Source organism: Tachyglossus aculeatus, chromosome 7 (assembly GCF_015852505.1).
Source record: "Tachyglossus aculeatus isolate mTacAcu1 chromosome 7, mTacAcu1.pri, whole genome shotgun sequence".
Taxonomy (NCBI): domain Eukaryota; kingdom Metazoa; phylum Chordata; class Mammalia; order Monotremata; family Tachyglossidae; genus Tachyglossus; species Tachyglossus aculeatus.
This window is the reverse complement of record NC_052072.1, coordinates 23,026,768-23,040,832: the sequence shown is the minus strand read 5'-3', so window position 1 is coordinate 23,040,832 and position 14,065 is coordinate 23,026,768. Positions and strand designations below refer to the sequence as shown.

The 14,065-nt window shown below is 48.3% G+C and overlaps 1 protein-coding gene across 1 annotated transcript in view; it reads left to right on the top strand.

Moving 5' to 3' along the window:
• The window catches only part of CR2 (complement C3d receptor 2), a 65,560-nt gene that overhangs the window by 22,007 nt on the left and 29,488 nt on the right, over window positions 1-14,065 (top strand). The window contains exons 5-13 of the mRNA XM_038748859.1: window positions 1,083-1,472; window positions 6,699-6,875; window positions 6,963-7,065; window positions 8,050-8,135; window positions 9,055-9,453; window positions 10,901-11,308; window positions 12,893-13,069; window positions 13,159-13,258; window positions 13,719-13,804. Of these exons, the coding sequence (XP_038604787.1) occupies window positions 1,083-1,472; window positions 6,699-6,875; window positions 6,963-7,065; window positions 8,050-8,135; window positions 9,055-9,453; window positions 10,901-11,308; window positions 12,893-13,069; window positions 13,159-13,258; window positions 13,719-13,804 (1,926 nt within the window). The remainder of the gene's footprint in view (window positions 1-1,082; window positions 1,473-6,698; window positions 6,876-6,962; window positions 7,066-8,049; window positions 8,136-9,054; window positions 9,454-10,900; window positions 11,309-12,892; window positions 13,070-13,158; window positions 13,259-13,718; window positions 13,805-14,065) is intronic.

The following is a 14,065-nucleotide window of genomic DNA, read 5'->3' as shown; positions in this document are numbered from 1 at the left end:
CCCTCCTCAGTCTTCGTGTGCATAAGTATATTTGAACATTCAATTTTATTTACTGTAATTCCACTGCTTGTGAACATTTCTGTGTTTGTCTCTTCCATTAGAATGTGAGCTCCTTGTAGGAAGGAGTGTGGCTTAATACAGTTCACTGCATCCAGTAGGTGTTCAGGAAATACCATTACTACCATTACTACTACTACTAATGTACTATTAGTACTACTTCTGATGCTACCACTATTACTACTGCTATCATGACCCTGCCTGAGTCAACTGAGACATTTCCACAATGGTCCTGTACTTTTTTTGAGGCTAAATGTGGAAAATCTGAACATAAAGAAAGGGAATATCCACCATCTGGATATTCCATCTGGGAATGATTTGAGCAGGGAACGTGTCTCCCAACTCTGTTCTATGGTATTCTCCCAAGCGCTTAGAACAGTGTTCTGCACATGGTAAGCACTCAATAAATATAATTGATTGATTAAACTGGACGATCTTTCCATTCTTCTTTGAGTATGACCCCCCCACCAGACGGCGAGCTCCTTGTGGCAGAGAAAGTGTGTACTAACTCTATCTCATACTTTCCCAAGCACTTAATTCAGTCAATCAGTCAGTCAATCATATTTATTGAGCTCTTACTGTGTGCAGAGCACTGTACTAAGCTCTTGGGAGAGTATAACAATAAACAGACACATTCCCTGCCCGCATCAAGCTTCCAGTCTAGAGTAAAGTAAGTAAGTGCTCCGTGGCTCAATGGAAAGAGCCCGGGCTTTGGAGTCAGAGGTTGTTGGTTCAAATCCCGGCTCCACCACTTGTCAGCTGTGTGACTTTGGGCAAGTTACTTAACTTCTCTGTGACTCAGTTACCTCATCTGGAAAATGGGGATGAAGACTGTAAGCCCCACGTGGGACAACCTGATCACCTTGTATTCCTCCCTCAGTGCTTAGAACAGTGCTTTGCACATAGTAAGTGCTTAATAAATGCTGTTATTATTATTATTATTAAATATGATCAATTGATGGATTAACTAAGGGGAACTTGCCCTGAGAAACCCAAGTTAACTACTACCCCATGCTTCTTTTCAGAAATCCCCTGCAAGAAGCCCCCTTCCATCCTCAATGGGAAATACTGGAGCAACAGTGACATCTTTTTCTTTGGGATGGTAGTCATATATGAGTGTGATGGTGATACGCTCAGGGAGAAGCCATTTGACCTCATAGGAGAGAAACAGCTCTATTGTACCAGCAAAGACAATCGCACCGGTGTCTGGAGCAGCTCTCCACCTCGCTGCGTCCCTGCTGTTTCCTGCCCGATCCCTGAAGTCGCCAACGGAGCTCTGGTCTCCACCTTCAAACCTAAGTACCGGCTGAAAGATGTTGTGAAGTTTGAGTGCCTGCCGGGTTTCACCCTGCTGGGCTCTAGCACAGCTGAATGTCAAGTCGGTGGTATGTGGGCCTTGCCCCGGTGCCAGAAGGGTGAGTGGAGTTGAGGTCCTGGGAATGGCCCAGGGAAGAACAGGGGCTGGGTAGGATTCATTCATTCATTCATTCATTCATTCATTCATTCATTCATTCATATTTATTGAGCGCTTACTGTGTGCAGAGCACTGTACTAAGAACTTGGGAAGTACAAGCTGGCAACATATAGAGACGGTCCTGACCCAACAATGGGCTCACAGTTTAGAAGGGATGAGGAGGGGATGACTGGAAAGGGACTGATGGGTTTCTTCAGAAAGGAGTAAGACTGAATTGCAAGTAGGTGATTTCTGGATGGAGAAAGGGGACATTCATTTAGGAGCTTTAAAATGTGTTTTATCCACTCTTTGGGTGCGGGACTCATCGGTATGTGGTTTAAATTCTTGCTAATCTTTTATTTTTTAGTCACAAAAAGGCATAGTTGTTTGGAAGAAATGGTGCCAGGAAGCAATTTGGCCAAATGAAAAGAGCACAGGCTTGGGAGTCAGAGGATGTGGGTTCTAATCCCAGCTCCTCCACATGTCTGCTATGTGACCTTGGGCAACTCACTTCACTTCTCTGTGCCTCAGTTACTTCATCTGTAAAATGGGGATTAAGACTGAAAGTCCTATGAGGGACAGGGACTGTATCCAACCTGACTATCTTGTATCTACCCCATCACTTAGAACAGTACCTGGCACATAGTAAGCACTCAACGAACACCACAGTTATTATTATTATTTGGTTGCAGCTGAAACTTTTATTCTTGGGCTGAGCAGGGACTGGGGGTTTCTGGAAGAGGGCTCAGAGAGGCTGACTGTTCTAGGGATGCAGGGTCTTGGCTTTTCTCACAGAGATGGTTGGAAAAATTCAACTTCTCTGCCCAGACTTCTGCCTCCCCAGAACAGGCAGGCTGGTTCTGCTTCAAAGTATGGTCTTGGGCCTGAGAGTCAGAGGACCTGGGTTCTAATCCCAGCTCTGCCTTGTGCCTGCTGTGTGACCTTGGGCAAGTCACTTCACTTCTTTGAGCCTCAATCACCTCCTCTGTAAAATGGAGATTAAAACTTTGAGCCTCATGTGGGACCTGGACTGTGTCTAACCTGATTAGTCAGAGCTTAGTTCAGTGCCTGGCACATGTGAAGTGCTTAATAAATACCGCTATAATAAAACCCAAAAAAACGGAGGTTGGTTTGAGAAGAGACTGAGAAGAGACTAGGGATGGTTTGATGGTGAAGACAAGCAGGGAAATTAATGAACTTTGCCTGCAGGAAGGTTTGTAGGAAAGGAGGATGTTGAAGTTAGACAAGAGATTCCCTCATTAGTTCCACAAGAGGCAAGTTAATATGAGTGGGACCATTTTTCCTAGGACAATCTGGAGTGGCAAAGAGAGGGTTGAACAATCTTTACTAAATGCCACTACCTGATTGATGACAGATACTGCTCAACCTGAAACATGAACTAGAAAACTTCTGCCTTAGCTGGCCGTTAGTTTTCCTCAATCAGCAGGGTCCTTCTCTCATAACTAGAAAATTAGCTATTCTTTGACGGAGAGCCCTTTTGGATCTTCAAACATGCATTTTTTCCCCAGTGCTGAGAACAGTGCTCTGTACCCCCCTGCCTTGTCCTGAAAATCCACCGCCTACCACAAGGCGAGAAACAGTCAGAAGGACCTGGGTTCTAATCCTGGTTTTGCAACTTGTCTGCTGGGTGACCTTGGGCAAGTCACTTCATTCATTCAATTGTATTTATTGAGCGCTTACTTTGTGCAGAGCACATCTCTGGACCTCAGTTAACTCATCTGCAAAATAGGGATAGAGACTGTGAGCCCTCTGTGGGACAAGGGACTGTGTCCAACCTGATTATTTTGTATTTACCCCAGGACTTAGAACAGTGCCTGGCACATAGTAAGCGCTTAACAAATACCATAAAAAAGCAATCATTGACTCCTGAAACAGCTCACTCAGCTCCATTACTCATTTAGCGCCTGTTTTGGTGGGAAGGTCTTTCACCCTCCCTGATCCAGAGAAGCCAGCTCAGAAAGAACCCTGAGAAATGGCCACATAACATACTAAGAGAGAGAGGACATCTCTCCTGCTGCTCTCCCTCCTCTTGGGTATGATTCTGGCTGCAGGCAAAAGGCAATGAATAAATACTACTACTATTTATAAAAAAACAGGAAGGCCGGGGAGGGCACAGTGGCTAGTTTCAGGATGCAGGTGTAAATAATGGGGTCCCAGGGGATCAGTGCTAGAACTTGGTCTTATTCAACATCTTAACTGATCTTGGAAACCGGGGGGTTTTGTTACTTACTATGTGCCAAGTGCTGGAGTAGGTATAAGATCATCAGGTTGGACCCGATCTATGTCCCACCTGGAGCTCACCATCTCAGTCCCCATAGATGAGGCAACTGAGGCACAGAAAAGAAAGGTGATTTTCCGCAGGTCGCACAGCAGACAGGCAGCAGGGCTGGGATCAGAACTCAGGTCCTTCTTGCCCAGGCCAGTGCTCTTGCCACTAGGCTATTATGCAGATGACACAATTTTCTTTTGGGAGGTGAAATGCCATTCATACGGGGATGAACTCCAGATGAGTCTCCTGAAAAAAGGCAGAGGAGGGCCCCTGTGTAAAATAGTGTACTTAGGGAAAATCATCTAAATTACAATTACTTGATGATGATGTGCTTAGAGAGACCAGTCATCACTCAGGAAAGGAAGCTCAGAGTCATCACTGGCTTTTTGTTTTAAGTTAACTGAAAAGAGGGAGTGTTTTGCCAAACCAAGTGCTCTATACATCCAAGACATCAGCATCACTCTCATCATTAACGGTGCTGTTGAGCTGCAACCAGGGAAGACAACTGAAAGCTGGATGCCATGGGGGAAGGGAGAGAGAACCCCAAACCAACAGCACCATTTTCCTCCTCTATAAAACATGGTATTCCTTCACCTGGAATGCAGATTTGGTGATCCCCTCTTAGGAAGAATAGATGAGCAGTGTGATCCAGCTGATAGAGCAAGGGCCTGGGAATCTAAAGAACCTGGGGGTCTCATCCCGGCTCTGCCACTTGTCTGCTGGTGACCTTGGGCAAGTCACTTCACTTCTCTGTGCCTCAGTTCCTTCATCGGTAAAATGAGGATTAAGTCTGTGAGCCCCATGTTGCACGAGGACTGTGTCCAATCTGATGATCTTGTATCTACCGCAGCCCTTAGTACAGTGTCTGGCACATAGTAAGTGCTTAACAAATACTATAAAAAAGGGTATAATAGAGATGGAGATGATCTAGGCCAGGGACTCCAGGATGATTAGGAGGCTGGAGATCTTCCTTCTGAGCAGAGGATGAAATGGATTGCTCATTAGTTAAGCACTTACTGGGAGAACACAATATAACATAGTTGTTAGACACATTCTCTGCCCACAATGAGCTTCCAGTCTAGACTTCTTAGCCTGGAAAGCTCAGGTGGAACGAACAAGATTGGCGACCACGGAGACAGCAGCGAGAGGAGGGGGATAGCTAGGAAGGAAATAATTATAAGGAAACGCTTCCCCTTAAAGTGAGGTGAGCATCCAGAATTCTTAGGAAGTCATGCAGACAGAAAAATACCAATACATTCTAGAAGGATTTGAATAAATTCATGGACAAATCATCCATAATAGCTTATTAAAGGAAATGGGTCTGTACTGCTCTTGGGGCTGTGCCCTTTAAGCATTTGATGTTCACCAGGCCTCAGCCCCACAGCACTTGGGAACATATCTGGGATTCATTTATATTAATGTCTGTCTCCCTCTCTAGACTCATTATGGGCAGGGGACTTGTCTATCAACTCCAATATATTGTATGCTTCTAAGCGCTTAGTACAGTGTTCTGCACACAGTGAGTGCTCAATCCATATCATTGATCGAATGGTAGAGCAATTATATGGTACATCTCTGAACATTAAGATGGATGGCCAGGGGGGCAACTCAGCTCACAGTTCCTCTAAGCATCCTGTTGTCCCAACTGGGGACAGAGTACAGGTCCAGATGGACTATTCAATCAATCAATCAATCAATCGTGTTTATTGAGCACTTACCATGTGCACAGCACTGTACTAAGCGTTTGGGAAGTACAAGTTTGCAACATATAGAGTTGGTCCCTACCCAACAGTGGGCTCACAGTCTAGAAGGGGGAGACAGAGAACAAAACAAAACATATTAACAAAATGAAATAAATAGAATAGATATGTACAAGTAAAATAAATAATTAGAGTAATAAATATGTACAAACATATATACATATTTACAGGTGCTGTGGGGAAGGGAAGGAAGTAAGGCAGGGGGGATGGAGAGGAGGAGGAGGGGGAGAGGAAGGAGGGGGCTCAGTTTGGGAAGGCCTCCTGGAGGAGGTGAGCTCTCAGTAGGGCCTTGAAGGGAGGAAGAGAGCTAGCTTAGCGGATGTGGGGAGGGAGGGCATTCCAGGCCAGGAGGAGGACGTGGGCCGGGGGTCAACAGTGGGACAGGTGAGAATGAGGAACGGTGAGGTGATTTGCAGCAGAGGAGTGGAGGGTGCAGGCTGGGCTGTAGAAGGAGAGAAGGGAGGTGAGGTAGGAGGGGGTGAGGTGATGGAGAGCCTTGAAGCGAGGGTGAGGAGTTTCTGCCTTATGCGTACGTTGATTGGTAGCCACTGGAGATTTTTTGAGGAGGGGAGTAACATGCCCAGAGCATTTCTGGACAAAGGCAATCCGGGCAGCGGCGTGAAGTATGGATTGAAGTGGGGAGAGACAAGAGGATGGGAGATCAGAGAGGAGGCTGATACAGTAGTCCAGACTGGATAGGATGAGAGCTTGAACGAGCAGGGTAGCAGTTCGGATGGAGAGGAAAGGGCGGATCTTGGCAATGTTGCGGAGCTGAGACTGGCACGTTTTGGTGATGGCTTGGATGTGAGGGGTGAACGTGAAAGCGGAGTCGAGGACGACACCAAGGTTGTGGGCCTGTGAGATGGGAAGAATGGTAGTGCTGTCAACAGTGACAGGAAAGTCAGGGAGAGGGCAGGGTTTGGGAGGGAAGAAAAGGAGTTCAGTCTTGGACATGTTGAGTTTTAGGTGGCGGGCAGACATCCAGACGGAGATGTCCACATCCAGATGGAGACTATTGATTTGATCCAGCAATGACATTCTTGTTCTTCTCTTTCTTGCCCTTTCCCCTGGGCCATTGTTGGCCTTTTGGCAAGTCATACTAATTGCCTTACTGGTAAAAGTTGGCATTTCTCCTCAGGGTGTCTGCCCCCTCCTGACATTTCCCATGGGAACCGGTCCCACAGGAACCTGGAATTCTTTGAACCTGGGATGGCCGTAGACTACACCTGCCTGCCTGGCTACTTGCTGCAGGGAATGTACACGCTCAGCTGTATGCCATTAGGACACTGGAGTGCAAAGGCCCCCACGTGTAAAGGTGCTTATCGTTTCAGGCTCTAGCTCAGGCCGCTCGGTTCCATCGCCATTGACACTCACAGATTTCACTTCCGTCTTGTCCCCTTAGTGGAGTACTGCCGACCACCAACTGGATACCTCCTCCATGGCCATGTGGAAATGCCTTCCAACTTCCAGCTCGGGGCAAATGTGTCCTATTATTGTGACAAGGGGTGAGTTAGAAGTGGCCTGGACTGATAGGGGTGGGGGAATCCAGGACTGTGAACCCCATGGGGTACACAGGCCTGTACTGCTCTGTGAGACTCTTCAACAGGACTGAGAAATGACTTCCTGCAAAATGGTGTCCAGCCGAGGCTCCACCTTCTCTCCTTCCTGGGCAAAGTCACTCTTGGGTCTGGGAGTCCGGCATGTGGCTTTCAGGCCCAGAACAGTGGGATGGGAGTGATTGTTGGGAGATCAGTGCCCACTCTTCTCCCCACAGAAGTGGAAGTAATCTACTTTGGCCTGCACCCGGTAGCTGTACCTGTGGGTATCTGAGGGGTGGGATGGCTAAACTGTGGGCCTTTGTGGCAGGACAACTGCCTCCATACAGGCAGAAGTTTAAACAGACAGCTAGCCTGTTAGTTTGTTGTCTTCTCCGCGGGGCAGAATGGACCTGCTCAGGGCCAAAGCTGAAGGGGGATGGAGGGAATAGAGATAGGGACCAGGTGGAGGAGGGAGAAGAAAAAGAAAAGGAGGAAAGGGTGGGGAGGTTTCTGGGTAGGCTGTGGGGCACTCCTGGCCATCACTTAGATTGGACAGCCTGACAGTAGCAGGCTCTGCTCCGTCTTCCATCTGTTCAGCATCGTGCCAGCTAAGCTGACTCCCACCTGCACCCGAACACTAACCAACCACCCAGGGACTCGCTGGTCTTGTCAAGGAAAATGCAGATGTGGCAGGCTCTAGCTGGGAGGACAGACCGGCAGACAGCAGGACCGTATTTGAGTCACAAAGACCTGGTAGGGCAGCGATAAGTTTGGTCCACTGGTGTTTCGGCTGGAAGGAAAGAGGTGTGTTGGCTTTGAAAAGTGGCCAGCCTCTGCCTGGAGCGAAGTCAGCTCAGTCCCAACCTTCCAGAGCCATGACGGAGAAGCCATGTGAGTTGGCAAACTCTTTGCCCCCTCAACCCTCCTCCCACCCCCACCCTTGTTTTTCAGGTTTCGGTTAGTTGGAGAACGCTCTAGTCGGTGCTCCATGGATGGCAGGACCGCCAGATGGAATTCATCACCTCCCACTTGTGAAAGTGAGTAGAGCAAAAGAAAGAGCTCAGGCTATTCATTCATTCATTCAATCGTATTTTTTGAGCACTTACTGTGTGCAGAGCACTGTACTAAGCGCTTGGGAAGTACAAGTTGGCAACATATAGAGACAGTTCCTACCCAACAGCAGGCTCACAGTCTAGAAGGGGGAGACAGACAACAAAACATATTAACAAAATAAAATAAATAGTATCCTTCTCTCTCTCTCCCACACTCCTTCTTTAATTAAATCAACCCAAACTGGGGAAATGGCAAGATTAACACAAAATTCTACTCTACTGCCATTGAAGACCAGCTCTCATCAGGTGGTTTCTGTTAGTGATGCTAAATTCTTCTCAAAGAAAGGAGTTAGGGGAAGGAATTGGGGGCTGGAGGAACAGTAAGGTCTGTGAGGGTCAATTAAGATATCCAAAAGAAATCTTTCCATCTTCTTGAGACTCTCCATAACTTACAGCTGTTTGTTCCTATTTTCAACATTGGTAGTGTTCCCCAAAACTTGGACTCTAAGACAAGAACATATGGTATCTTTAGGGGTACTCCAGGGTAGTTCATCTTGGCTTTGAACACGAAAGTTTCTCGAGGTGGTGTCCCAAACTGTCTCATGTTCCACTTGAGAACATGCTTCCATTTGAGAGGCAGCATGGCACAGTAGGGTAGAGCATGGACCTGGTAATCAGAAGGACCTGGGTTCTAATCCCAGCAAGATCTTGGACAAGTCACTTTACTTCTTTTTGCCTCAGTTATCTCATCTGTAAAATGGGGGGTAAAACTGTGACCCCCATGTGGGACATGTACTGTGGCCAACCTGATGATCTTCTATGTACCACAATGCTTAGTACAGTGCCTGGCACATAGTAAGCACTTATCAAATACTATTAAAAAAAATTTATACTCCCTCTGTAGGTATCACCTGCGGTCGTCCCCCTGACATCACTGGCGTTCAGAACAACGCCGGTTCTGACCGAGTCTTTAACTATGGGATCGCAATCAGTTACCACTGTTCTGGATTGCGCAGGATGAGCAAGCTTCTGGGAAATAAAATGATCTTCTGCACAAGTGAGGATCAGGAGACAGGGGTATGGAGACCATCTCCTCCTCGATGCGAACGTTTCCAGTCTACTGTCCGGTGCCCCGACCCTGTGGTCCCCAGGGCAAATAAAGTAGCAGGATTCTTTACTCCGTATCGACATGGAGATTCTGTGACATTTGCCTGCAACTCCAGCTTCACCCTGAAAGGCAGCGACACGATTTGGTGCCAAAGCAATAACACCTGGTGGCCTTCTAAGCCGACCTGTGAGAGTGGTGAGTCCTTGGGAGAGGGACCTCACCTGCCACTTTGGCGGGCAGGGGGAGGTGAGGATGCAGGTGGTGTCCCTGAAGGAATGTCTCTCCATTCCCTCTGGAGAGTCACAGCTGGGTGAACAGGGATGGAGACCGCTGTTCCTCCCAGTGGGAAGCAGTTGCCACTCGGCTATTTTCAGTGCAGTCACAGTGGCTTGGGTGAAGAGGCTCCTGCGTCAATTAACTGTGGTATTTATTGAGCGCTTAACTGTGTGCAGAGCACTGTACTAAGCACTTAGGAGAGTACAATATAACAGAGTTGGTAGACACATTACCTGCCCACAAAGAGTCCCCGAAAACAGGGCACAGATTTCTGAGAGCGAGGGGCTGTGAATCAGCAACATCGGTCGGTCAGAGATACAATAAACCTGAACCGAATTTTCCCAAATAGCTTGGATCCTACGGGATTAGAATCCAGGTTCAAATGGCTGCCCAGGGTTGCGGTTTTCTGGGCCTGGTTTGGATCTTGGGATCCTACTTCCAGCAGGGGGTGACACCAGATCACTCAGAAATGCAACCTGATCTATTGAGTGGCACTTTTCCAAACCCGGATTTCCCAGCCCATTCCAGACCTCCTCCTGCACAGACAAGCCCTCTGAAGCCATCATAAAAACGTCTGCATTTGATTCCTCTCCTTCCGTTTGGGCCCCAGGCAAGAGCATGACGCTGAGAGTCAGGAGACCTGGGTCCTAATCCCAGCTCTGCCCTTGACTTGTTGAGTTTTATCTTGGGCAAGATCCCTTAATCAATCTGTGCCTTAGTTTCCTCCTCCTATAAAATGGGATTAAAATCCCTGCTCTCCCTCATGGAACAGTAAACGCTCAATAAATATGATTGATTGATTGAACAGAGACTGTGTCTGATCTGATGATCTTGTATCTACCCATTATTATTACTATTATTATTATTATTATTATTACCCCAGCACTTAACATGGTGTGGTGCTGGGTACGTACTTAGTAAGTACTTAATAAATATCATGGTAAATCAAATGTTACACAAATCAAATCAACTGTTACACAAAGTTATGTGTATGTGCTATGGATTATGTTCAGCCATTCAAACTTTGAATGTAAATTCCTGGAGGCCAGTTACCAGATCTGTTTAGCTATCCTGCAAAGCATAATGCTCAAGAGAATTTTAAATGACTATTATTTAGTGAAGTAAATGACTTTTGAAAGACAAGAACTTTGGAAACGACAGGGGTTTTTAAAAAGCCGAAAGATAAAAAATATATGAACGTAATAGGGGTTCACACTAATATGCTTTCAGATGTGAAGCAATAATATTCATTTGCTTCCTGGTCTAGTTCACCTCCTGAATGTTCATAGGAGGTAATCTGCAGAGCAGGCACTCAATAAATACTATTGAGATTGATTGATTGATAGGTCCTTTGTATTCTCTCCAGAAATCGCTTGCCCTCCACCCCCTGCCATCCTCAATGGGAGACACTCGGGCAGTGACTCGGGAGATTTTCCCCAAGGAATGGAAGTCACTTATGAATGTAACCGTGGTCCTGAGAGAGGAGTGATGTTCCGGCTCATCGGAGAACGAACCATCTGCTGCATCAGGGCCGGAGAGGGGATTGGAGTCTGGAATGGGACTGCCCCTCGATGCGAGCTGTCCACCGCTGCTGTCCGCTGCCAGAAACCCCAGGTCCCCAATGGCTACCCGGAAGACAGGCGGAAACCCACTTATTCCTACAACGAGACGGTGAAGATCATCTGTGAATCGGGTTTCTTGTTAAGGGGCATCGGGCAGATCCGCTGCCGACCAGATAACAGCTGGGGTCCTGCTATGCCGACCTGTGAGAAGGGTGAGTGGGCCGGGGAGGGAGCGGACATCTCACTATTGGTCTGGGAACCTGGGATGTTGGGGGATTGCACGGGGAGAGGGGAATTGGCACGGCCATGTACCCCCAATGGGTGGCTTTCTCCTTCCCAGACCTTCCTCCTCCTTTGGTCACCCAAACCAACAGCCTGTCTTCCTCTTCCTTTCCACTGAGAAGCAATCTATTGTAGGCCCATTGTCTACCACCTGGCAATCAGCTTAGTTAAATCTTTAATGCTCTGCTGGTTGCCTTTCATTAGTCTTTTGGCCTACAAGCATAGCCTACTGTCCCTGTCCCTTCCCTGCCCCATGAGCTACAAGGTGCAGAACAGTGAAGTCCATTTGCAACTTTTTTATGGCAAGTGTTGAAGAACAAGATCATTAAATACATTAAGGATTTAACAAAGCGCAGAAATATTGCTCCAAACATCCAGCCAAAACAGGGGGTGGACAGAGGGTGTCCCTGGAAGGATTGAGTGCACCCCCAAGATACACAGTCTGACCAGCACTGTGGGGTGCTCTGCTTCCCACACCCATCCTGGGAATGGGGGTGTAGCGGGTTTGCACTTCCTACTCCCTCCAGAATTTGGGGGAGTGTGGGGTCTACAGCCCATCTGGCTCCCTCCAAGTCATCCCCCACCTCATGTGGTTTAGGGGAGCCCAGAGGATTAAAACCCACCCCCTCCTCCTGCAACACCCCGGCAACAACCCCTGTTTGCTGATTAGGGTTTAGGGGAGATCAGCAGAAGCCAGGTGAGACCTGGTTTGGCAGGTAAAACTGATGAATGTCTCCCTTCTTCCAACTCCCCTATAAAGGGGGACCACCCCCTATGCCCTCCACACCCGCTTGGCTCCATCTCCAAGGAAACAATAATGCAAAAATAGTCTTGAGATGAAAAGAACAAAGTCAGGAATCCCAATCATTCTTCATTAAGTACATTTCAGTAAAGGGAGTTTACCCCCGTAGTTACCGAGTGAGTGAAAGATCGAAAGGGTTGGGACCCGCTGACTGGGCTCTGCAATCTCTGGGCGGCCTGGGTGACTCTTCCTTTGCTTCCTGCCTCCGCCCCTCGGGCCCCTCCCTCATGCTCAGACGGAAAATCACAATGAAAGAACACCCCCCTGAAAGTGATAAAAACCTGGAAAAGTTGACAATGAAATTAGTCAGCCTCTCTGATGACACAGGAAAAAGGGTGGCTCCACCATCAGAAAACTGTTGCCTGGGTTTTTCAGGAGGAGGAAGGACCCCGTGTTTCTGGAAAGGCAGGATCCGGGCACTCCAAGAGATTGGACATTTTGCCTCAGAAAGGCCCTGACTACCTGAGTAGAGGAGGGGCACTGTGTGCTGTCTGTGGATGTGCCAGGTTTGATGGAGGCTTTGAACAATGCCTCTTCCCCGTGGGTTGAAGAGTAGGATTCAACTTCTTGGTTTAGGAGGAGTGATGCTTGGGGGCCGAGTAGCACAGATATCAGGACTTCAAAGAGAGAACTCCAGGGTCGTTCTAGCTGGAGTTGCTGAGTCACCTGCAGGATCCACTAGTCCGGTTTCCTCGGGACGCTTTTTCCACAGATTGTCAGGCACCTCCAAGCATCCCCCACGGGCGGCACACTGGCGGGGTGATGGGCAACTTTGCCCCTGGGGTGTCGATAGACTACAGCTGTGATCCTGGATACTTGCTCGTGGGAGACGGGACCATCCGCTGCTCGTCCCAGGGAACCTGGAGTCCTGCTGTCCCACAGTGCACAGGTGCTTGCGGTTGCGGGCCTAGTTGTGTGCTGTAGCCTCTGAGAAAACCCAGAGTACAGCTTTCTCTCTCCCCCTCGCTCTTCCCATAGAGGCATCTTGTGGAGGCCTAGAAGCACCGCCCAATGGCCAGGTGAAAAGGCCACCAAGTCTCAAGGTTGGAGAGACCGTTACCTTTGCTTGTAATGAGGGGTGAGTGTGGGGTGATGCAGGCTGAAAGGGGATAATAATAATAATGGTATTTGTTAAGCACTTACTATGTGCCAAGCACTGTTCTCAGCACTGGGGTAGATACAAGGTAATCAGGTTGTCCCACGTGGGCTCACAGTCTTAATCCCCATTTTACAGATGAGGTAACTGAGGCCCTGAGATTGATCCCTTTGCTCCGAGAACAATGGGCCCCGTCCGTTCAATGAATGTTCTAACTAACCTCACAGCCTGTTCCCTTTCAGGGAAGCTGTGAGGGCTTGATTGGGGCCACCTTTAAAAGACCAGGGCAACAGGGCAGCTGGTCCTGGCTGTACTTGTGTGTCATTCTGTGATTGTCTGTGTTGGGAACTGGAGAGGCTACTGCCCCTCTGGGAACACTGGCAGCATGGGTCTCAGAGGGGAGCAGGGGAAGGTCACTGAGGACAACCCCCTCTGTCTGTAGGTACCACTTAGTCGGTGAGCCCTCTAGTGAGTGTGTGGTTCTCGAGGGAAGCGCCGTCTGGTCCCATGAGGTCCCTGTCTGTGAAGGTGAGTATCCCTGATGCTGTCATGCTCTGATCTGCTCCTTGGAGCAATTGTGGGTGTCTTCTGAAGGTTCTGCAAGGCCTGGGAGTCTGGCTCATCTTCCACTCACAATAGACCAACAGAGATGACCCTTAGTGATGCATGGGGAAACTGAATGACCTCTCCCGCCCCCTCCCCAACCTTCCCCAAATTCTCCTGGACCATCCTCCTTGCTTCTTCATCAGCCTCACTCTAGTACCCTCATTGACATTGTCCTCAGGCATT